General features: G+C 44.2%; 1 protein-coding gene across 1 annotated transcript; it reads left to right on the forward strand.

Moving 5' to 3' along the window:
- Nucleotides 1–309: 309 nt before the first annotated feature.
- On the forward strand, nt 310–23470 carry LOC142292124 (aquaporin-2-like). The gene is made up of 4 exons (XM_075337250.1): nt 310–708; nt 1099–1263; nt 3827–3907; nt 19865–23470. The coding sequence occupies exons 1-4, from the start codon at nt 340–342 to the stop codon at nt 20084–20086; spliced, it is 837 nt and encodes a 278-aa protein (XP_075193365.1). The 5' UTR covers nt 310–339; the 3' UTR covers nt 20087–23470.
- Nucleotides 23471–24343: the final 873 nt, after the last annotated feature.

The following is a 24343-nucleotide window of genomic DNA, read 5'->3' on the forward strand; positions in this document are numbered from 1 at the left end:
CTTTATGTTGCATAGATTAAATGATTACCGTACTTTTATGCTTGAAGGAGCAGATAGCTATAATGAGCATTACTAATGATTAAGAAACTGCCTTCACCATTGTAAATTTTAGCGTTTCTGATCCTTGATAAGTATCTACTCTCAAAACGACTCAGGGCAAAAAGCAGAAGAAATTATGGAAGCTTCATTTATTTCTTTAACCAATGTGTATGAAAGAAAAGGATCCTCCTTCCATTTTTTTAATATTTTGATTGAACTATATAAGTAAAATTATAACAGCCTGACTTCCTTTTCAGAAGTGAAGGAAAAAATTACCCAACTTTTTTTTCCTTTAATGAAATGCTTAGACTATGGGAGCTTCGTTCTGTGGCCTTTACAAGAGCAGTTTTTGCGGAATTTTTTGCAACCCTTTTATTTGTTATGTTTGGATTAGGCACATCGTTACACTGGCACGCAGCACCTCCGAGTGTTCTCCAAGTGGCCTTGGCTTTTGGGCTTGGCATTGGCACTTTAGTCCAGGCTTTTGGCCACATAAGTGGTGCCCACATTAACCCAGCTGTCACTCTAGCATTCATGGTGGGCTCTCAGATTTCATTCTTGAGAGCAGTGTTTTATGTGGGAGCTCAGTTACTGGGCGCTGTGTCTGGGGCAGCCATAATTCAGGGACTCACTCCCATTGAAGTCAGAGGGAACCTATCAGTAAATGGGGTAAGAAATTTAATTTGATGTTTTTGTTTTGTTGTGCGGTCATGAGAAAAGCTTGAGTTAAAATACTACAAGCTTGGGGCAACCATAGTGCCTACCACCGACCATCATGATGATTGTGTATATTAGATTGATTCTTACACTTATTAATTCCAATAAAAATGTAAAAAAAATATTATTTATGTGTTACTTTGTACAAAAATAGTAGACAACAAATTATACCTGACATGTTGGCACAGTTTTTTAGTGAATTGTGGTTTCCATCTTTACCGTTAATTGGTTGGAAAGTAAAAGGCATTGACTGTATAGAAACTAAATCACTCTACTCAGATTTCCTTTGTTTTAATGGTGATATAATGTTATAAATTTTCTAAATCTCCTGTTCTTTTGCAGCTATTCAATGACACAAATGTTGGGAATGCTTTTGTTGTTGAGCTTTTTCTAACACTTCAACTGGTCTTATGTATACTTGCATCTACTGACGATCGGAGGACAGATAATGTGGGATCACCAGCTTTATCTATCGGACTGTCAGTGACACTTGGACACCTCCTTGGTGTAGGTATCAGAGATTGTAGACAAGATTGTACACAAGATGTCTTGCGGGAATTATAAATAATACGTTATATGTTGACATTATTGTGGAATCTGGAATTTCTGTATGAAATGTCGTAATGTAAAATGGAGTTTGGGCACTTACTAGAGGGGCCTACCACCCCATGACCCCGCTAGACCACCATCTTACAGTAGTGTACCTAAATAGAAAACAAAATCCCTTTTATTCTTCATGATTACATGGATCGCTTGTTAAGTTGCAGGTAAAAGTCATCTAAAAATGTCTAGGGACCTGTAAAATTTGATTTTATTTAACAGGTTATGAAGTTATAGAGACTAAAGATAATCGTATTGATCTACTACTTTAAGTCATATTTCATAAAATTGACAAGCCCCCTTGAATTTGAGCAATTTGTGATTTCAGGGCAAAAAAAAATGTGGAGGCGAAATTTCACACACTGAAGAGAATAGTAACAGCCAAAGAGTGTCAGACACTGCTATAATGACTTCCCAGTAATACCTTCCAGATATCACATAACATGATATAGCATAGACAATCAGGGGTACTATCACAGCCACTATAAAATGTGAGGGTCGGCCAAGAAGCACCATGTTAGGATTTCAAAGCCTTGGAATATTACGCCAGGGTCATATCTCATTCTACATAGGGATAGAAAAAGGCCTAAATTTGATTGTGGAATGATAGTGCAAAACTGAAGCATATTCAAAATGTAAGTAGAAGTCTCAGTCTGTGAATTATATAGAGATTTACGTGATAGGGAGGTGCAGAACCTGCAGAGTCAGTGTGACTGGGAAATCATTATTCTGTGATTTAGGGTTCACTGACACTGGTGTAGAAATAATCAGTCCCATTCTCATTCAGAAAAGTAGGACGAGTGAAATACAAATGTAATGTGAGTGCTGTGAGAGTGGGATTTTTTTTTTTTCACCTAGCATCCATATGCAATCCGTATGACGTGCATGAAATCCATATTTTTCTTCTCAGTAGCTATTATTCAACAATCATTTACAGGACAATTTATAGTGATCTTTGCTACAGAATGGTAATGTAGCCATAAAAAAATGAAAGCCACTAGGATGGTCCATATGTTATCCGTTTTATTCTTGTACCCATAGTTTTCAATAAGTGAGTCTCATCCAATTTACACATCCACTCACAGAAAGATTTTTTCCTTGGCTGAGAAAAAAAATACAGAGCTACACTGCCTCATTGAATAACATGGGTCCGAGTGCAGTTTCTCTTTATTTTCCTTACATTTCACTCAGAGATATACGCCAGTGTGATCGAACCCTTACTACAATAACATTTCTTCTTATTCTTCACACACTGCAAACAAGGAGGATAGTTTAAAACTCCTTTGTTCTAATTTTGCTTATGAAAAAAAATCATGAAACCATGGCTTGTGAGACGAGCAAGCCACAATTTATGTATTATTTTTTATTTTTATTTATTTTTTTATTTACAAACAAAAGTAAAATCTCCTTATTCTAAAAATTTAAACACAACTTTCTACTTCACAAACTGAGTGTGTTGTCACTTAGATATTAATAAGGCTGTGTTTGCATTAAAGAGTTCAATACATGCTCAATACAGTCCTAGGAGATCTCGGAGTGCTATACACCTATTTTGAAGAAATTAAAGACTTTACAGTATTGAGATTTGTGACATTTATTTGCCACTAGTTGAGTTTCTAGGAAAATTTTGGCAAAGTTGAGTTTAAAGAAAAGCCCCTCCATCTCTAACAATGAGTTTATGGGGATAGACTGGGAATGCAAGGCAAGGAGGGCAGGAATAGTACAAGAAAAACAAGAGGGAAACAACGTGGACCATAACGTCCTAAGTTGATATAAGGACGCTTTTGGAGTACCGTATTTTTTTTTTTTACTTAAAGGCATGTATTTTTGCCTAAATTTTTATTTTTGCAGTTGGGTTTTGCGCTTTTTGGCTTTTACAGGGTTTTTGTTTTCCTTTATATTGCGAGCTGCAAAATGAGATAAAATCCATCAGTGAGCTTGTTCCGTCATGAAGTTTGTAACTTTGATGGGTTAAAAACAAACAATGATTTTTGAGCAGTAGTACACTGGCTGAAACATAGGACAAAAAATGTGGATGAGATGTGTTTTTGTGTTGTCAGGTTATTAGTATAGATGTTTGAGGTGGAGAGAAAGTCAAATCATCTTTGAGGATCACCTCTTCTGCTTCTTAAGATTAGTTATTCTGTTCCTTTTACTTTGAAGATCAATCACTTTATCCAACAAAGTTTTGATTGAAGTGAGAAATCAATTCAGAGTGACGCGATGTCATGGTCGGTGCGTTAAGGTGTCACTTGGGTTACGTTAACCATTGCAAAAATTCCAATTTCCAATACAAAGTAAATATTTCACAAATTAAACCAAAGATAAATAAATTGTGAAAATGTACATTTTTTGTATGAGGCTAACAATCTACTATATTGGTATGTTTTATCATGTTGATCAGTCAAGAATTGTTTTATTATGAATGGTAGTTTTTCTGAATATTATTTATATAATTTCATTGTTTTAGATCTATTACACAGGCTGCTCCATGAACCCGGCAAGATCCTTCGCGCCAGCAGTAGTGACAGGGATTTTCAATGACCATTGGGTAAGTTTGCCATGTTGACCTTTCTTTGTGTATCTAAAAGTCTTTTCTGAATTCCATGGCATGACAATGTACACATGAGAAGGGCAGGGTCGTGGGTTTATCCTAATTGATAATTGTTAGGTTATAATTTTATAATCATTATGTAACTAGGTAATTACATGTATTACACTTTTGCATGATTGTGTAAAGACGCTATTAGCCAAAAGCATTATCTTCTGGATTAACCTCTTCAGCCTCATGTCTGTTTTCACCTTGCTGACCAGACTAAATTTAACAATTCTGACCAGTGTCACCTTATGTTGTAACTAGCTGTTTCCAGCCAGCTAACGCTCAGCATGCCCATTATGAACAGCTCCACAGTGTATGCAGGACTCTGCTGTGGGTATACAGCTCTCCCCCCAAGGGTATACAGCTTTCCCCATGGGTATACAGCTCACTTCCCTGGTATACAGCTCTCCCCCAAGGGTATACAACTCTCCCCCCAAGGGTATACAGTTCCCCTCCCCCCAATAGTATACACGCTGTCCTTCCCCACATAGGGTATACAGTTCCCCCCAAGGGGATACAGCCCCCCCGATCTGTATACAGCTAGCTGTATACAGCTAGGGGTGTAAGGGTTAATTACCGTGGCCCTACACGGCAGAGTTGAATATTGTCGACATTCCCGGTGGGCTGGCAGTGTAAGGGTTAATCTTTGTGACGGGTTAATCACCGTGACACTACACTCCACATGGAGGGGAGGAGTCAGGGGTCACATGATCAGTTCCTCAGCGTATGCAGGATTTTGCTGTGCTGGTTGTCATGGCGCTGGATGAAGTGAAGTTTATGTGTGGGGTCAGGAGGGGTTTAGAATGTAGATGTAGCAGAGCTGTGTGTGTAATGGGCGGGGTGCATAGCTGTGTGTGGTAATGGATGGTGGGGTGTAGCCGCATGTGGTAATGGACGCGGGGGCGGAGCCGCATGTGGTAGTGGGAGCGGGGTGGCGTAGCTGAATGTGATAATGGATGGTGGGATGTAGCTGCATGTGGTAATGGGAGGGGGGCGGAGCCACGTGTGGTAAAGGACGGAGCCGCGTGTGGTAATGTGCAGGGGCAGGATTACCGAGTAATCACAATGGCTCTTCTATATATAGATAACTCTGGAACGCTTCAACAGAGTGATACTAAGGGGCACTTTGCACACTACGACATCACAAGCCGATGCTTGCGATGCCGAGCACGATAGTCCCCGCCCCCGTCGCAGCTGCGATATCTTGTGATAGCTGCCGTAGTGAACATTATCGCTACGGCAGCTTCACATGCACTCACCTGCCCTGCGACGTCGCTCTGGCCGGCGACCCGCCTCCTTAATAAGGAGGCGGGTCATGCGGCGTCATAGCGATGTCACACGGCAGGCGGCCTAAACAAGCGGAGGGGCGGAGATGAGCGGGACGTAAACATCCCGCCCACCTCCGTCCTTCCGCATAGGCGGCGTGAGCCGCAGGACGCAGGTAGAAGATGTTCCTCGCTCCTGCGACTTCACACACAGTGATGTGTGCTGCCACAGGAACGAGGAACATCGTAACATCGGTCCTTCCGAAATTATGGAATTGACCGATGCTACACCGATGATACGATTTGGACGCTTTTGCGCTCGTTAATCGTATCATAAAAGATTTACACACTACGATATCGCCTGCGATGCCGGATGTGCGTCACTTTCAATTTGACCCCACCGACATCGCACCTGCGATGTCGTAGTGTGCAAAGTGCCCCTAAGACCCCTTTCAGACATCCGTATTTAAACAGGTACAAGCCACACATACCGGTATGGTCATCCGTGTGACATTTGTATGACGTCCGTGTTTGCATACGTGGGACATCAGTGTGACTGGTACCGGTAGAAAATGCATGACGCTGAAATTAATGTTTTTTTAATGTGTAAAAGATGGGCAAAGACTGAAAAATTACAGATAGATATAAAAAAATAGAAAAGATAAAATAGATACCTAGATAGATCAGATAAGATAGATAGAACAGATAAAATAGATAGAGAAATATAAAGAAAGAAAATACATATAAAATAGCATCTTAAACAGCATTTTTATTCAATTTAAAGAAAAGAAAAAGGACGTGAGGTTTACCGCCTTCTCCCCCCTCATTTTCATATCCAGCACAGGAATAGCAGCAGCTGCAGGCTGCAACACTCAGCTCTCTGCTGTACCTTGGCTGGTTATAATATAATATAAAAATAGAGGGGATCCCACGCTTATTTTTCAAATATTTTGATTAAAAAAAAAAAAAAAACATGGGGTCCCCTCCATTTTACTAAAACCAGCCAAGGTACAGCGGACAACTGGGGGCTGATAGTATTAGGGTGGGAAGGGCCATGGTTATTTGACCCTTTCCAGCCTAACAATAGCAGCCTGCAGCCGCCCCAGAAGTGGCATATCCATTAGGTGTGCCAATTCTGGTGCTGGACCCAGCTCTTCCCGTTGCCCTGGTGCGGTGGCAAACACAGGGGTTGTGGGGTTGATGCCAGCTCTAGCTTCCATCAAGCTCTGATATTAGTAATGGGTGGCATATAACATACATGGCCATTACTAATTCAGTAGTTGAAAGGAGAATAAAAAAGTTTATTTGAACAAAAATCCCCTGACTCCAGCCCTTGTTCAGCAATTTGTTTTGTTTTTTTTTAAAAAAAAAAAAAAAAAAAAATAGAACAGGTCTGCCATAATCCATTGCGAGGTCCCATGACATTCCCCAAAAGCAAACCTGAAAAAACATAAAAGAGAAAATTATTCAATAAATAAAGACAAGAGACACCCTCTTTTCCAATTTATTTCCCTGTCAAAGCCGTAATCCAATTAGGGGGGCCCACGTCGATCCAATACTGCTGGCACATTCAATGGAGAACCGAATGTTCCCCATTGATTGTGAGAGCAGCCCCTGCAGGTACACACACACTGCTGTGTGTGTTTCCCTGCGGTGACCTGGACCTCGTAAGGTCAGCCTAGGTCAGCACAGGGGCGCCCTGAGCAGTGTGTGTGCGGATGCAGCAGTAATGTCACAGGTTCATCGGCGTATCCAATGAACTCGGATGACCTTCTGACAACACCCCAACAACACCCGTGCTACCTCAGTTGTCGCGACATTGATGTCACGGGTTCAGCGGAGTTCACCATAAACTCTGATGAACCCGGGAAGTCACTGTCGCAACAACTTCGGTAGAGGGGTGTTGCCAGGAGGTCATTCGAGGTCATTGGATATTCCAATGACCTCCTGCACACACAATGCTGGATACTCATGTAGCACCCACAGGGCAAGGGTTAAATTACTCGTCACCGGGCTTAGTGATGTTGGGTCTGGGGATGTGATGGGGTGGCCCTTTTGCCCGGTTTCGTGGCCTCGAGGTGTACAATAAAGGAGGGGGTGGTAATGGAGGTTTGCTTTCATGACGCCACCTGCGGTACGTGGCCAGGGAATAGCTGCCACTGCTGTCGCTGTCCTCCGGGGCAGATGGTAGTAACAGCTGAGATGTTTCTGCTCCCCATAGGGGGAGCGGGTCCCGAGGAAGATGATGAGGGGAGTAGTAATGGAGGGCGCCATGGTGTGGGGTGCCAGCAAGGACAGGCGGACACAGTCTCTATGGGTTCAAGGTTTTCTTTACTTACAGTCCTGGTTTTACCCGGAGATGCCAGTCACCGCCATGATGGGCCCCAGTCGATCCTGAATCCGTTGGAGGTCAGAACCGGTACAATGGATGGTGGGCCCTTCCTCCTTGCTCTTGATGATGGATCCCCATGGCATGAAGCTCTTGGGGACCCCGGTTCTTGAAAAGTGTTTTATTCCCGTCCCATATGCAGGTGCCACGGGTCCGTTTTGGGGCCTGCCTTGGAACATGATGCTGGATCTTTTATAGCACTGTGCTCCAGGAACTGTGGGGGCTGGAGGGACGTGCAATCCCCCTGGCCTGCAGATTTTGGTGGACAACCTGAAGTAAAATCCGCCCTAGGATTCTGCACCCTGCACAGCGCCGGTCCCGAAGGAGCAACAAAGTTCTCCCCTCGGCAGACGAATTGACTCCTGCGTCCCAACAAAGCCACTGGTAAACCCGACTGCTCTCTTCCTCTCCTGTTGGAGAACTCTCTAACTGTTCTTTGCTGCTCCCTCCCCTTGTTCCCTGTCGCTAGTGTCAGCCCCCCATGTTTGGTCCCCAGTGGGGAGGCCAATCTGGTTGTCTGTGTGAGATGGTGTGTGGTGGAACCAGTACCGACCTCCTCTGGATCCAGGATGAGGACCGCAACTTAAGTGAGGTGCAGTACCCTGTGGCGACTGTAGCCTCAGGGGCACCACAATCATCAGTCTCCGGTGATGCTGTTCCCAGTGTTCAGGTCTCTGGTGATGCTGCTGCTTCTTAGTCTGTGGTGCAGTGAATATCCAATGAGCAGCAGTCGGAAGCAAGTGACAGCAGCACCGAAGACAGCAGCACTGAAGACAGGTGAGTATAGAAAATCATTTCATTTCAAAGACGCGTGTTTTCTCCAGTACGTGTCACATTGATGTTACACGGATCACATCAGTGTGAAATCCGTGTGACACCTGTGCTGCAGGAGAAAAAACGGACATGTCCCCATGTGTATGTGCGGGCCACATGGTCCGTGTGAAAACACGGATGTGTAACACCATAGAATGATATGGGTACGTGTGACATCCGTGTTAAAAACAGATGTCACACATAATGTCACATGTACCTGAAACACGGACGTGTGAAAGGGGCTTAACACTGTTCTTTCGTGAGACATTGTACTTAATGTTGGTGGTAAATATTGGTCGCTATGATTTGTGCTTACGTAAGAAAATATCGATAATGTGACCCCCAAAATTTGAACGTTTTGCAATTTCTGACCTTTGTTATTTCTATGCCCTTAAATCAGATTGTTCTGTCACACAAAATCATTAAAAAATAAAATTTGCCACATGCCTATGTTAGATAAGCACCATTTTTTTAAACATGTTTTTTTTGTTTGCTAGCAGGTTAGAAGGGTTAAAATTATATTAAAAATTTCTCATTTTGTCTAACAAAATTTACAAAACCAATTTTTTAGGGACCCCATCACATTTGAAGTGAATTTGAGGGGCCAATGTGACAGAAAATACCAAAAAGTGACACCATTTTAAAAACTGCCCCCTCAAAGTGCTCAAAACCACATTCAAGATGTTATTAACTTTTCAGGTACTTCACAGGAATTAAAGCAATGTGTAAGGAAAAAAAATGAAAATTTTATATTATCCCATAAAAATATTACTTGAGCCCCAATTTTTTCATTTTCAAAAATAGAACAAGAAAAAATAGTGTACAGTTTGTTCTGCAATTTCTCCTGAGTACAGTGAAACTCCATATGTGGTGAAAAAAACACACCACTGTTTGGGCACACAGCAGGACTTGGAAGGGAAGAATTTGAATTTTGGAGTGCAAAATTGTCTGGAAGATATAGCGGATGCCATGTTATATTTGCAGAGCCACTGATAGGCCTATGTAGTGGAAATCCCCTAAAAGTCACCAAATTTTGGAAGCTACAACCCTCAAGGAATTTATCTAGATGTTTGGCAAGCACCTTGAACCCACAGTTGCTTCACAGAATTTTAAAACATCGAGCCATGAGAATGAAAAAATACATTTTTATCCCCAAAATGTAAGTTTAATCCAAACTTTTTCTATTTTTACATGGGTAGCACAATTTATAGTTCAATTTCTCCTGAGTTCACCGATACACGATATGGCGTGAAAAACTACTGTTTGGGCGCACGGCAGGGCTTGGAAGGGAAGGAGTGCCTTTTGAAGTTTGAAGTGCAAAATTGGTTGAAATAGGTAGCTGATACTATGTTGCATTTTCAGAGCCTTTGATGTGCCTAAATTATGAAACACCCACACATGTCACCCCATTTTGGAAACTATATCCCTTAAGGAATTTATTTAGAAGTGCAATGAGCACCTAGAACCCACAGGTGATTCACAGAATTTTATAATGTTGAGTAGTAAAAATGAAAAAAAAAAATACACTTTTACCACAAAATGTTGCTTTAACTCCACATTTTTTCATTTTCACAAGGGTAACAGGTGAGAACTATACAATTTGTTGTGAAGTTTATCTTGAATACAGGGATAATATGCCGTGGAAAACTACTGTTTGGGCACAAAGTACAGCTCGGAAGGGAAGGAGTGTTATTTGAATTTTGGAGCGCAGAATTGGCTGGAATAGATAGCCATGTTGCATTTGCAAAGCTCCTGATGTGCTTAAATAGTGAAACCCCCAACAAGTCATCTTATTTTGGAATCTACATCCATCAAGGAGTTTTCTGTGTGGGGGACACCTTGAACCCACAGGTGCTTCACAAAATGGAACACACAGATTGTTGTATAGTTTTTCCCGAGTGCACCTATACCCTACATGTACTTAAACTAATTTTGAGGTACAGTGCAAAGCTGAGAAGGGATGGAGTACCATATTGGAGTTCAGAATTTTGGAATTTTGTCTGAATCACGTTTTTTAGAAATTTCCATGGGAACACTGGTGTAAGCGCTCAGCGTAGAGTGCAGAATAAATGTGAGCTGTGTCGTACTGCGATATTTGGGGTGCAGAATGAACAAATCAACAGCAGTTGCAAATTTGACTTAATTTACTTTTTACACCATTCACCTTGTAGTATAAGTAATAAGGCGGCTTTATTCCGCCGGTGAGTACCATTACAACAATACAGATTTAAATAGGGTTTTTAAGCTTGGCCACTATCGCACTAAAAAAAGTAAAAAAAAAAAAAATCTCTTTTTTACAAAATAAAGGTTTTTTAGTATATAAAGTACATAGCTTCCTTTTCTGCCGACAGAGTCATGTGAGGGCTTGTTTTTTGCGGGATGACTTGGAGTTTCTTTTGCTACCATTTTGGGTACATAATTTTTTTTATTGTTTTTTATTTCACTTTTGGTGAGAGAATCAAGCAGAAATAAAGTTTCAAAAATCGTATTTTTTTATGCCGTTCACCATGTAGTAAAAGTAACAGCTTTATTCTAGTGGTAAGTATGAATACAACGATACCAAATTTATATTGTTTTTCATGTTTTGCCACTCTTATACAATAAAAATAATTTTATAGGAAACAATTTATTTTTGATTGCTGAATTCTGAGAGCTATAGCTTTTTTATTTTTTTACATTCTTGGAAAGTGAATGGTCGCTTGCTTTTCATGGGTCAAGATGACATTTTCAGCTATACGATTTATATTTACATTTTTTATTGTGTTTTATTCCACTTTTGACTGCTGTATGCTGCAAAGACATAGATTTTGCTATGTTTTTTGTTTATTTTTTACGGTGTTCATTGAAGGAGTTAACTAGTGGGACAGTTTTACCAGTGTAGATTGGGTTGTTCCAGATGCAGTGATACCAAATGTGTACTTTGTTTATTTTTACTTACATATACTTATTTATTTGAATCATATTTTTCATTTTTTCTTTATTTTCTGATTTTATTTAATTGTTACAATTTTTTTTTAACTTTTTTACTTAGTCCCTATTTGGGACCTTGACTTTTATAACTCTGATGGTTGGCATGAGGTATTGCAATGAACAAGCATGGCAATACATTTCCATAGCTCCCAACCATCCTGGATTCAGCGGGACTATCTCAAGTTGAGGGCTCAGTCCCATTGCTCCGGCAGTCAGGGCATTGCCGCAACTTCTTCTCACCGACTCTGTAACACCTCCTCAGGGGCAGGCATCTCACTTCACACACATGAATTAAATAAACAATTCTCTTCTCTGGTCTCCCCCAAAACTAAAACTTGTGAATTTCTTGTCTATAAGCAGCAGATCTACCAATAAGCCACTGCTTATGTGTCGCCCTGGGCAAGCCAGGGGACACAGGTCACACACCACCACACCCTACATCCCAGTTAGGAACACCAAAGCTAACCAAAAATCCTTGTTGCGTTCCTCCAGAGGCTGATGATTCACACCAGGGGGTGGGCCAGGCGGTTGGCTCTGCCCACCAAGGAGTTCACAGCTCTGGAGGCAGGAAGTACCATGCAGATTAGCCCAGGCAGGGCTTGAGTGAAGTGCAGATAAGCTAGGGAAGTGAAGGAGTAAACAGCTAAGATGAGTTAAGGAAGTGAAAGTAGAAGGAAGTAAAGTGGTAAAGGAGGAAAGCAAGAGTGGTGACAAAGAGAAAGCCTGAAGTAGTCCAGCTGTGTGCAGGACAGGTCAGCAAGGTCAGCAACGGCGGTGACTGTCTGGAGGGGGACCGTTTGGAAGTTCCTGGAAGGACCGCGGACGGGTAGTGGCCCGGCGGTCTGGAGCAGTGTTCCGAAGGACAGTCAGCACCAGGGCAGGGGTATACAGGGTGGTGCAGGAGTACGAACAGGTTTTCAGTAAGCACCCCCTAGACTTTGGGCAGATCAAGGGAGTCCAACACCACATCCCCACCGGTGAACATTCCCCTATCAAAGAGAGGTATAGACCTATTCCCCCTGCACATTACCAGTGTGCCAAAGATATGTTGAGGAATATGAAGGAGGCAGGGGTTATTCGGGACAGCTGTAGTCCCTGGGCCGCTCCGTTGGTACTGGTCAAGAAGAAGGATGGTACCATGCGGATGTGTGTGGACTACCGGAAGATCAACCAGATAACCCATAAAGATGCCTATCCATTACCTCATATTGAAGAGTCTTTGGCTGCACTGAGAACTGCAAACTACTTCTCGACCCTTGACCTTACCAGCGGATACTGGCAAGTGGCCGTGGCCCCAGAGGACCAGGAGAAGACCGCCTTCACCACCCCGATGGGGCTCTGCGAATTCAATAGCATGCCGTTTGGGCTGTGCAATGCCCCCGGAACCTTCCAACGGCTGATGGAGTGCTGTCTGGGACATTTAAACTTCGAGACCGTCCTGTTGTACTTGGATGATGTGATTGTTTATTCCCAGACGTATGAGGCCCATCTGGAGCACCTGGCCGAGGTGTTCGCGTCCCTTGCCAAGTACGGGATGAAATTGAAGCCCTCTAAATGCCACCTGCTGAAACCCAGGGTGCAGTATCTAGGGCATGTGGTGAGTGCGGATGGTGTCGCCCCCGACCCTGAGAAGATTACTGCCATCCAGAGCTGGCCGAGACCAACTACAGTGAGGGAAGTAAGGCAGTTTCTGGGTCTGGTGGGGTACTATCGGCGCTTTATAAAGGGGTACACGAAGATGGCTGCCCCCATGCAAGACCTCCTCGTGGGACAGACCAAAGGTGGTAGACTCATTGGAGCCCCACTGTCGTGGGAGGACAAGCATGAAGAGTCCTTTTGCCAGTTGAAGGCGGCCTTGACTGGAGAAGAGGTCCTGGCGTACCCTGATTATGGGCGCCCGTTCATCCTCCACACGGACGCCAGTAACGTGGGGCTAGGAGCGGTCCTATCCCAGGTCCAGGATGGAAGGGAGAAGGTGATTGCCTATGCTAGCCGAAAACTCCGGCCGACCGAAAGGAACCCTGAGAACTACAGCTCTTTCAAGCTCGAGCTATTGGCGTTGGTGTGGGCTATCACGGAGCGGTTCCGCCACTACTTGGCGGCAGCAACGTTCACCGCGTTTACGGACAACAATCCGCTGACTCACCTAAACACGGCCAAGTTGGGCGCGCTGGAGCAGCGGTGGGTAGCCCGGCTAAGCCAACTATGATTTCACCATAAAGTACCAAGCCGGTCGCGTCAACATAAATGCTGATGCACTCTCCCGAATGCCCTATTTGTCAGAAGAGGGGTGCGAGGATGACGACCTCGAGGAGATCGAGTTGCCTGCGTTTCACCAGCCGCCTACTGAGAGGGTACAAGTACATCAGCAACGAGTGGATCTGGACCCACGGCCCAGTCAAGAGTGGCAGGAAGCTCAGGACCAAGCGCCGGCTGTTCGCCTTGTCAAGACTCTGGTGGAACAAGGTGCTACGGGAATAGACCCTGCCGCTCCAGCCGAAGCCCAACGCTTGTGGAAGGAACGGAAACGGCTTTACCTACACCAAGGGAGGCTGTACCGTGAGCTGATCAACCCGAAGACCCATGAGAAAATATGCCAGTTGGTCATTCCTCAAGCTGACGTCGCTACTGTCCTGCGGGCATGCCATGATGGTGCTGGCCACTTCGGGTGGAAGAAGCTGGAGATGCTGTTGAGGGAGCGGTTCTATTGGAGTGGGATGCGTGAATCGGTGGAAGCCTGGTGCCGAGAGTGCGGTCCTTGTACGCTGAGGAGAAAGGACGAGACTAGCCAGAGGGCACCCTTACATCCAATAGTCACCCATCAGCCGCTGGAGTTGGTCGCCCTAGACCATGTCAAGCTCACCCCTAGCCGAAGTGGGTACACCTACGCATTGACCATTGTAGACCACTACTCAAGATTTATGGTGGTAGTTCCTGTTAAGGACCTGACTGGTCGAACTGCTGCTCGAGCGTTCCAGGCTTATTTTTGCCGACCCCATGGGTACCCCGAAAAGGTGCTGACCGACCAAGGCCCAGCCTTTGAAGCAGAGGTGTTCCACGAATTCTGCCAGTTGTACGGCTGCAAGAAAATCCGGACCACTCCGTACCACGCCCAAACCAACGGCATGTGCGAGAAAATGAACCACTTGGTCCTGGGGCTTCTCAAGACGCTACCGCTGGAAGAACGGAACCTGTGGCCGGAAAAGTTACCCGACTTGGTCGACATGTACAATAATATCCCCTCTAGCTCGACGAAGTGCACCCCAGCGTATCTGATGAGGGCTCGGCCTGGCCGCCTGCCGGTGGATCTGGAGATGGGGTTGGAGGCCCCAGAAGCACTCCCTTCGACGGCGGAGTGGGAAAGTCGGAGGAGAGCACAATACCGGCAAATCCAGGAGTATGTGGAGAAAAACCTCAGTCGAAGTCGAGAACAGCAGGAGCACCGGTTCAATCAGAAGGCGTCCGCGGGTCCTTTCCAGCCAGGAGATGTAGTGCTGAAACGGAAGAGGAAGGCCCACAAGCTGGATGATCAGTGGGAGCAAGTCCCTTACGTCATATAACCCACCGAATGGGGAGATGGGAAGGCCTACCAGATCAGTCGTGACCAAGGGGGCACCCTGGCCACAGTTTCCTGGGACCATCTAAAAAGGTGCCCCCCAGCGTTGGAGGCAGAGGCTGAAGTACCGGTTCCTCCACCAGCAGAGAAAGCAGCAGAGGTAATCCACACTGTAATGGGTAACTTCCCAGCAAACTGGCCTACACAGAACGGAGCGGTGATTCTTCCAGTGATACTGTTCCCACAACCCGTGGATGAAGAAGTAGTGGAAGCGGTTAACCGTGAGCCAGAACCAGTGCCAGTGCCCAGGGATGAACCTGTACTCAGCTCCCCTACACCTCCGCCTGCTCCACACTATAGCAGGGAGGAGGAACCGATTGTTTCCTCTACCCCACTGTCTAGCACCACTGACACCGGTCCCCGAAGGTCCACCCGTTCTAACCTAGGTAGACCTCCACTTAGGTACAGGGAGACCGTTCTATGAGTAAAAGGGGTCAGGGAATGTAAAGAGTGTTTGTTTGTTTAAAAGTTTGAAAAGTTTGAAAGAATTATGAAAATGATTACCGAAGTTTAACCTGATTGCTTTGTGATTTGCAACTGGCTGGAGCCGGCACCGTTGTCCCCGTGGGGACCGTTAAAAGTTTTGCATGGGAACTATCCATGGACAAGCCCGTGAACTTGCAGGGCACCCACAAACGTTAAGTGGCTTGTAAATATGTTGTTTGCTGTTACTGTTTTCCGCAATGCCGCCTCCGGAGAGGCAGGTTGGAGGGAGGGCCCTGAGCAGAGCAGGCTGGGGCCCAGCCACCAAAGGAACCGGTGGCTACCCTCTGGAGGGAAGGACAGATCCCGCTCGGGTACCGTGTGCTGGACTGTGGGTCAAGGGGTGCTGCCTGGGTTTTAGGGGCAGCATCAGGGCCAGGTTACTTGGGTGGGAGAGAGCGGAAACCGTAACCGTAAACCGTTATGCAACGTTAAAGAAATGTGCCTCCCGTTAAGGGAAGAGTTATTAAAAATGTACATATGTTATTATTTTACCATGTTATCTTTTACAGAAAAATAAAACCGGTGTTGAACGGCAGCCCGCGGACGGTCTGCATTTTGCTAAGGGGGAATGTGTCGCCCTGGGCAAGCCAGGGGACACAGGTCACACACCACCACACCCTACATCCCAGTTAGGAACACCAAAGCTAACCAAAAATCCTTGTTGCCTTCCTCCAGAGGCTGATGATTCACACCAGGGGGTGGGCCAGGCGGTGGGCTCCGCCCACCGAGGAGTTCACAGCTCTGGAGGCAGGAAGTACCAGGCAGATTAGTCCAGGCAGGGCTTGAGTGAAGTGCAGATAAGCTAGGGAAGTGAAGGAGTAAACAGCTAAGATGAGTTAAGGAAGTGAAAGTAGAAGGAAGTAAAGTGGTAAAGGAGGAAAGCAAGAGTGGTGACAGAGAGAAAGCCTGAAGTAGTCCAGCTGTGTGCAGGACAGGTCAGCAAGGTCAGCAACGGCGGTGACTGTCTGGAGGGGGACCGTTTGGAAGTTCCTGGAAGGATTGCGGACGGGTAGTGGCCCGGCGGTCTGGAGCAGTGTTCCGAAGGACAGTCAGCACCAGGGCAGGGGCCTCTCGGACCCCGGCAAGGCTAGGAGTCGCCAGAATTTGCCAAATCCGTCAGTAAAGGGGATGTAGATCCCCCAACAACCAAGTCCCGATTGAAGGCAACAGCCCAACCAGAGTAGGAGAGACACCGCCACCGCCAAGGCACCAGTTTCTCAGGGCCAGCACCTGCGGGCAAAGAGTAGAGCTCCCCCGGTCCAGCTTGAAGCCGGGGAGCGGGTTACCGGTGGGGACCCATCGCAACCAACAAGTAAACAAAGGTGCAAGGAAGAGGGACATCACCGTCACCTACTGGGAGAGCAAGTGCAGCCGTCCGTGGGACCGTCTTACCAGCCGTTTGGTTTACCGTAAAAACTGTGTCAACGTCTCAGGCTGAGTGAGTACCACAGTGCCGCAAGGCACAGCGCTGCCCCCGCGTCCCTGCGCCCACCAGGCCCTGCACCTCCCAAGCCATCACCGGGCCCCGGGATCACCAACCCCTACCCACGGAGGGGCAACACAACACCTTGCTGCTCCGCATCACCATCCCCGGGATCCCCATATAGAGCAGCGGTGGTGAAATCACCACAACCGTGGGTGGCGTCACGGACAATAAACAATCCCCATACCCAACAAACCCCTTTCACTCACGGGCGAGGAGTGCCGCTCGAGAAACCCCCGGGATCCGGCCCACAGCTCGAGCCACCACTGAGCAGCAACCGCCGGACCCGAGCAGAAGGGGTGAGCGTAGTGTGCTGACACCCTCCTCCCCGCCCGCGACACTTAGACTCAGGGATATAAGAGGATTTGGTACACTTGACCTGTAGTGCAGGCTGGGAACCTCCAAGCAGGTTTTACAGGTACATAGAGATACATCTGTACACAGTGTTGTTCTATGTACCTGTATTGTAAAGATGAACAAATAATTAAATTGTTTTGTTCCTATAGAATAACTAAAAAATAATAATAAAAAAAAACAATTGTAAAAAATGTCAATTCCTTTCTAATCTCAAAATGGTCTTTTCCTCTTTTTTTCTATGTCCCTCTGGGACTTAAACTAACAGCCTCTATAGTTGCAGTATATTATCAAAAATAACAGTTGCACTCAAATAAAGGGGAGTGGAAAAAACTGAAAGATGTAAATAGTGAACATTGGAATATGAATATGCATTATTGCTGAGAAAACATGAAAAAAAATAGGGAACAAATGAGTTACTTTGCAACTAAAAATGGACAAATTTACTTCAGCCCAGCTACCATGCCAAGGTGTAAGGCGGGCTTTGCACACTACGACATCGCAGGTGCGATGTCGGTGGGGTCAAATCGAAAGTGACACACATCCGGCGTCGCTGTCGATATCGTAGTGTGAAAATCCTTTTACATACGATTAAGCAGTGCAAAAGCGTCGTTATCGTATGATCGGTGTAGGGTCCGACATTTCCATAATTTTGCAGCCTCGACGGTACGATGTTGCTCCTCGTTCCTGCGGCAGCACACATCGCTGTGTGTGAAGCCGCAAGAGCGAGGAACATCTCCTTACCTTCGCCCCGGCTGTAATGTGGAAGGACGGAGGTGGGCGGGATGTTTACGTCCCGCTCATCTCCGCCCCTCTGCCTCTATTGGCCGCCTGCCGTGTGACGTCGCTGTGACGCCGCACGACCCGTCCCCTTAGGAAGGAGGTGGGTCGCCGGCCAGAGCAACATCGCAGGGCAGGTAAGTGCATGTGAAGCTGCCGTAGCGATAATATTCGCTACGGCAGCAATCACAAGATATCGCATTTGCGACAGGGCCGGGACTATAGCTGCAGCGTCGGTAACACATTTTTACCGATGTCGTAGCGGTGCAAAGCCCGCCTTACTCTCAACTGGGTCCTAATCTAATTTATGCCTCTCTTTGTGTCCAAACTGACCTCTTATATAGGCTAACCTGCAAAAGAAAAATTAAAACACATGAGTTCACCAGGAGGAGTGCACAGCCAAAGGACACGACTCCATAATACAAAAATAGAAGAATTGTTGGCACTTCCTAAACTGAAGGTCTCAAGTTATGCAAACTGAACATAATATATATTATCCAATAACAGTTGCACTGAAGTAAAGGGGAGAGGGGAAAACTGAAGGATGTAAATAGGGAACATTGAAATGTGAATATGCATTGATGCTCAGGAAACATAAAAAAAATTTGGGGAAAAAAATGAGTCCTGTGAATCGATCCGCTCATCTGTAGAATTGGCCGTCCTGGAAGCAGTGGGATAGTCACAGATTTAGGTCTTCCACCTGCAGTCTCTGGCATCTGCGGAATATACAACACTTCCACTGCCCCTCTGACATCTCCTCCTACCAGGGTAGAAAGAAATGGCAAATGAGTGTGGATTGGGGTATGTCTAGGAGCATGCACAAAATTTGCTGTGGTGCACATAGCACACCCCGTGATTTGTCCCTCTTTCTGTTCTTTCAAAGATGGGAGCTATGCATTACACCTGTCAGTGTTATACAGACAGAATGCCTGTTAGGCCATGTTACTGGCATGGTCTAACAGGCCACTGTAGCTGGCAGACCTTACACAGCCCCATTGGCGGAAAATTTAAAACATTGCAGATCTCGGAATATCAAAATACAGACCACATTTATTTATTTTTGTTTTCTTTTACAAATGTACAATTTTTCCCCCACATGAATAAAAAAAAACGTTTGCATGTTTGGTATCAGTGAAATTGTACTGTGAAATGGAATCATATAAGCTTTTAAATAAAAAAAAACAAAAAAATAATAGCAAATATGCACTTGTTTCACAATTTTGAAACACTTTTTACACCAAATAATAAAACGGATGGAGTGATTCAAAGTGCATCTTGTCCCACAAAAACAAGCCCTCATAATAACTATATCGAAGGAAAGATAAAGTTATGCTCTGGTGCTCGGTACTCATAACGAGCAGTTGGATGCTCAGATGGGCGCTACTTGAGTACCCCAGTATAATGAAAGTCAATAGGGGTCTCGAGTATTTTTCTGAGAAATCTTCCAGAAAAATGATCGCATCCTCCATTGACTTCCACTATACTATTGTACTGGTGTTGCATCCATCCACACATCAAACTGCTTCTTAGGAATACCGAGCCGCTGAGTATAGTAGTGGTCACTCATCACTAGTCGTTATTTTGTATCCCACCCTTATTGTTGTTTCATTTCTTAATACAGTTAAGTTTACTGTCAGCAAAATGCGGAGTCATTCCCAAATTTGCAGTGGACAACTCTACAAGCAACATAGGTTTATTAGAATAGAGTGTGACAATGAATAATCCTAGTTTTTGTCCCCTACATTATTCTTAGGTCTTCTGGTTAGGACCCATGTTTGGAGCCACCCTAGGATCCTTGATGTATCACTTTATACTAATCCCAAACACTAAGACTTTCTCAGAAAGAATAGCCATCCTGCGTGGGGAGCTGGAGCCTGCAGAAGACTGGGAAGAAAGGGATATGCGGAGAAGACAATCAGTAGAGTTACACTCACCCCAAACAATAACAAGAAGTGGGATGACCGAAAAAGTGTGACTCCAAGTAATTTGGGAAGAAGAAATGCTAAAGCGGCAAGTCATAGTGCTTAAGGGGAAGACACTTAAATACGTGTTCTATCTGGTCATAAATATGTTGGATCAGAGTTTGTCATGACATATAATACATCATTCTGTAGGACATGAAAGCAAATGCACAGGAGAAATATGAAGTAATGCTAACAAATACAATGGCCTCAAGTTATAATATTTTCAACTTACTCCCACACTTGAAGGGGTATTCTCATCTCCAAGATCCTATCCTTTTATGTAGGTGTATTAATAATAATAATAATAATAATAATAATAATAATAATAATAATAGCAAATACCTCCAATTAGAAATGTAATATAATTCTCCTGATTAGCTATGTCGCTTACGTCATATTACAGTGGCTTAGGTATCCAGGTTTACGACTACTACCATGTTTCCCCGAAAATAAGACAGTGTCTTATATTAATTTTTGTTCCCAAAGATGCCCTAGGTCTTATTTTCAGGGGATGTCTTAGTTATTATATTTATTGTTGAACAAAAAAATGAACATTGGGCGGCACGGTGGCTCAGTGGCTAGCACTGCAGTCTTGCAGCGCTGGGGTCCTGGGTTCAAATCCCACCAAGGACACCATCTGCAAGGAGTTTGTATGTTCTCCCCGTGTTTGCGTGGGTTTCCTCCGGGTACTCCGGTTTCCTCCCACATTCCAAAGACATACAGATAGGGACTCTAGATTGTGAGCCCCAATGGGGACAGTGTTGCCAATGTATGTAAAGTGCTATGGAATTAATAGCGCTATATAAATGAATAAAATTATTATTATATACTGTACAGTAGTTTTCATCACAAACCAGCATAAACAGACAAACTGTGAATCCTATCAAGAATTTCTTGTTACTACCATTATTTCCATATACAACATGCCCTGGTGTTCTGTTTGGCGGGCATGCTTCCAAACAAAAACTTTGCTAGGTCTTACTTTCAGGGGAGGCCTTATATTGAGTAATTCAGCAAAACCTCTACTAGGTCTTATTTTTAGGGGATGTCTTATTTTAGGGGAAACAGGATAGCAACTGTCACTATATGTATGGTCGTAATCATGGATACAAAAGCTACTAATGCCCTGCACATGAGATAAGAGACATGGCTATATCAGAAGAACTATACTATATTTCTAAATGGAGGTATTTGCTAATATTATTATTATTACATCTACTACATATTGGGATTGAATCTTTTAAAATGCTGCAGATAGTGCTGAAAGTGCTGAAGTATGGTGTGTGATTAGGAGGAAACATACCCAATCAGGTTGTTAGTCTCTGTATACATCTTGTTATTGGTATGCATTAAAGGTATATGTCTAAGACAGTGTTCTCCATCTCCAGTCCTCAAGAGCCACCAACAGGTCATGTTTTCAGGATTTTCTTAGTATTGCCAAGGTGATAATTCCATTTACACTGGTCTAAGTTATACACATTTTATATTCATTGACATGTATATCGCCCATTGGCCACAATGATAAAAAATGTTTAAAAATACATATATGTGGTTCATATTTTTTGTGGGGACAACAGCATTTGAAATCTAAGTTTTCCTATAGAGTAAAAATACAAAAAATTCATTGCACGCAACAATTTCCAAGAATAGAAAAACACTTAAGAATGATTTCCAGTGGTGACATATGGTATGAACTGTGACAGCTATTAGAAGCATATGTCAGCAGGATTTCAACAAACTATTCCTATGCACATGTAGCTCTTTCAATATCAGGTCCAGGAGCCCTTTTAATTAGCCAATCCATTTCTGCATTTATGATAATTCAACATTTAAATGGATATACGTGGGAGTCTGAATTGCTTTCAGCATATGCAATCTGTTGTCAAGCCTCTGTCACTCCAGCTCTATTCCCCACCCAGAGCTGCCTCCTCCTGCTTGACTGACAGTTTCTTACGGTGTTACACCAAGTAAATCTTCTTTCAGAGAAGCAGGAAAAGGCAGCGCTGGGTGGGTCATAGAGAAAGTACAAAAGCTTGGGAAGAGCTTCAACGTGCCTTATTTGCATATTGATTCATTCACTGGTTTCTTTGTAATGGAGGAATGGACTGACTATATAAAGGTCTTGCTGGACTTGTATTTTAAAGAGCTGCATGAACATATAAATAGTATGGGGGGTGAATTCCTGGTGACATGTTCCCTTTATGTTGAGGACAAACTAAGGCGGACAAACTGAGACATCGCTAGCATCGGCTAGCGATGTCCAGCGCGATAGCACACGCCCCCATCGTACATGCGATATATGGTGATTGCTGCCGTAGCAAACATTATCGCTACGGCAGCTTCACACGCACATACCTGGTCAGCGACATCGCTGTGACTGCCGAACAATCCCTTCATCAAGGGGGAGGTGCGTTCGGCGTCACAGCGACAACATCGCGACGTCACCAAATGACCGGCCAATAGCAGCGAAGGGATGGAGATGAGCGGGACATAACATCCTGCCCACCTCCTTCCTTCTGCATAGCTGGTGGACGCAGGTAAGGAGATGTTTATCGTTCCAGCGGTGTCACACACAGTGATGTGTGGTGCTGCAAGAACGACAAACAACATCGTATCTGCAGCAGGAGCGACATTATGAAAATGAACGACGTGACACAAATCAGCGATTTTTGTCACTTTTGCGCTCATTCATCGTCGCACCTAGGCTTTACACATTGCGATGTCGCTACCGGATGTGTGTCACTAACGATGTGACCCCGACGATATATCAGTAGCGATGTCGCAACGTGTAAAGCCCCCCTAACTAGTGAGATTGGAAAATCAATTCTACCATTTCTACACTTAAGATAACTTGAACAATAGGATTTGATCATCTTTGATCTTGATAGCATATACAGTATGTATTGATCAAGAGAATCATTTTAAAATTAGTGTAACCCAAAAAAGTGAGAAATCATGTTACCATATAGTCTTTCACATTCAGGATTCTTGGACAATCAAACTTACAGTAAATACCAAGTTGAAATCCTAGCACTAAATTGATTCTTTCAAAGAAGGCAGTCTCCCTTAGGCTAGTTTCATATTTCCTTGATGCATATATGACTATGGCTGTTGAGTTTGGTTTAGGAGAACCATGGGTGGTTAGAACATTGTGGTCCATACTCAGACCATGAATACTGGATGCGTAAAGCTGGCACTAATATAAGCATAGGGCTGATTCAGCCAGAAAAATACAAACAATTCATCAATTCCATCAAAAAAATTCATCAAGACCAGCATTTTTCACACCGGTGTTGATAAAGGTGATTCTGGAGTCAGAAGCTCCTGATTAGAGTTGAGTGAGTATCGAAATATTCGTGTTCACGATAATCATAATGAATAGGGATGATCGAATATCACAAATATTTGGCTTTGCAAATATTCGATGAATAGGTCGCTGCTTTCCGAATATTGGATGTGCAATGTAAGTCTATGGGAAGCCCGAATAGTTGCTATTCGGCAACTATTCGGGTTTCCCATAGACATACATTGTGCATCGAATATTCGCAAATAGACAAATAGCGGCGACCTATTCGTCGAATATGGGCGTAGGTGCATATTTGAGATATTTGATCATCCCTAATAATGAATACTGCATACTACTCACATATTTGTTCTGAATAGGGAGTACAATGCAAGTCAATGGGATATGCGAGAAATACTCTGCTGATTGGAAAATGCGAGTAATTTTCTGCTGGATTCCAGTAGAAAATTACTAGCATATCCCATTGACTTGCATTGTATTCACTATTCAGAATGGATACGCGAGTATTACACAGTGCTCATTACGAGTATAGTGAACACGAATATTTCGATACTCGCTTAACTCTACTCCTGATGTATTAAGAGGCACACGCCTCTTAATGAATCTGGAACTTCTGAAAAGTGCCTCTGCGTATGCAACCTTACTTCAGTCTAGGACGGGAGTAACATTTGTGGTATAAGGAACGCCACCGATCATCATAAATTTGAGCACAGGATACCACGCACATGTCTTCCCCGAGCTCCACCCAGTATATTGGATCTGGGGGAAAATGGTGGGATAACGTCAAAAGTAGCATTATTTTAGCTCAGCCTTACGTTGTGCCAAAACTTTTCAAATATTTTTACAACAGAATTCTGCCTTAAAACCTTTTATGAAGCAGGCCCAAATTTTCTCAGGACTGGAGTGGTCCGTAAACTTTTTATGTAAATTGTAAATATCTCTCATATGAAATTATGTCCCTATT

The sequence above is a fragment of the Anomaloglossus baeobatrachus genome, chromosome 2, assembly GCF_048569485.1.
Source record: "Anomaloglossus baeobatrachus isolate aAnoBae1 chromosome 2, aAnoBae1.hap1, whole genome shotgun sequence".
In the NCBI taxonomy this organism is placed as follows: domain Eukaryota; kingdom Metazoa; phylum Chordata; class Amphibia; order Anura; family Aromobatidae; genus Anomaloglossus; species Anomaloglossus baeobatrachus.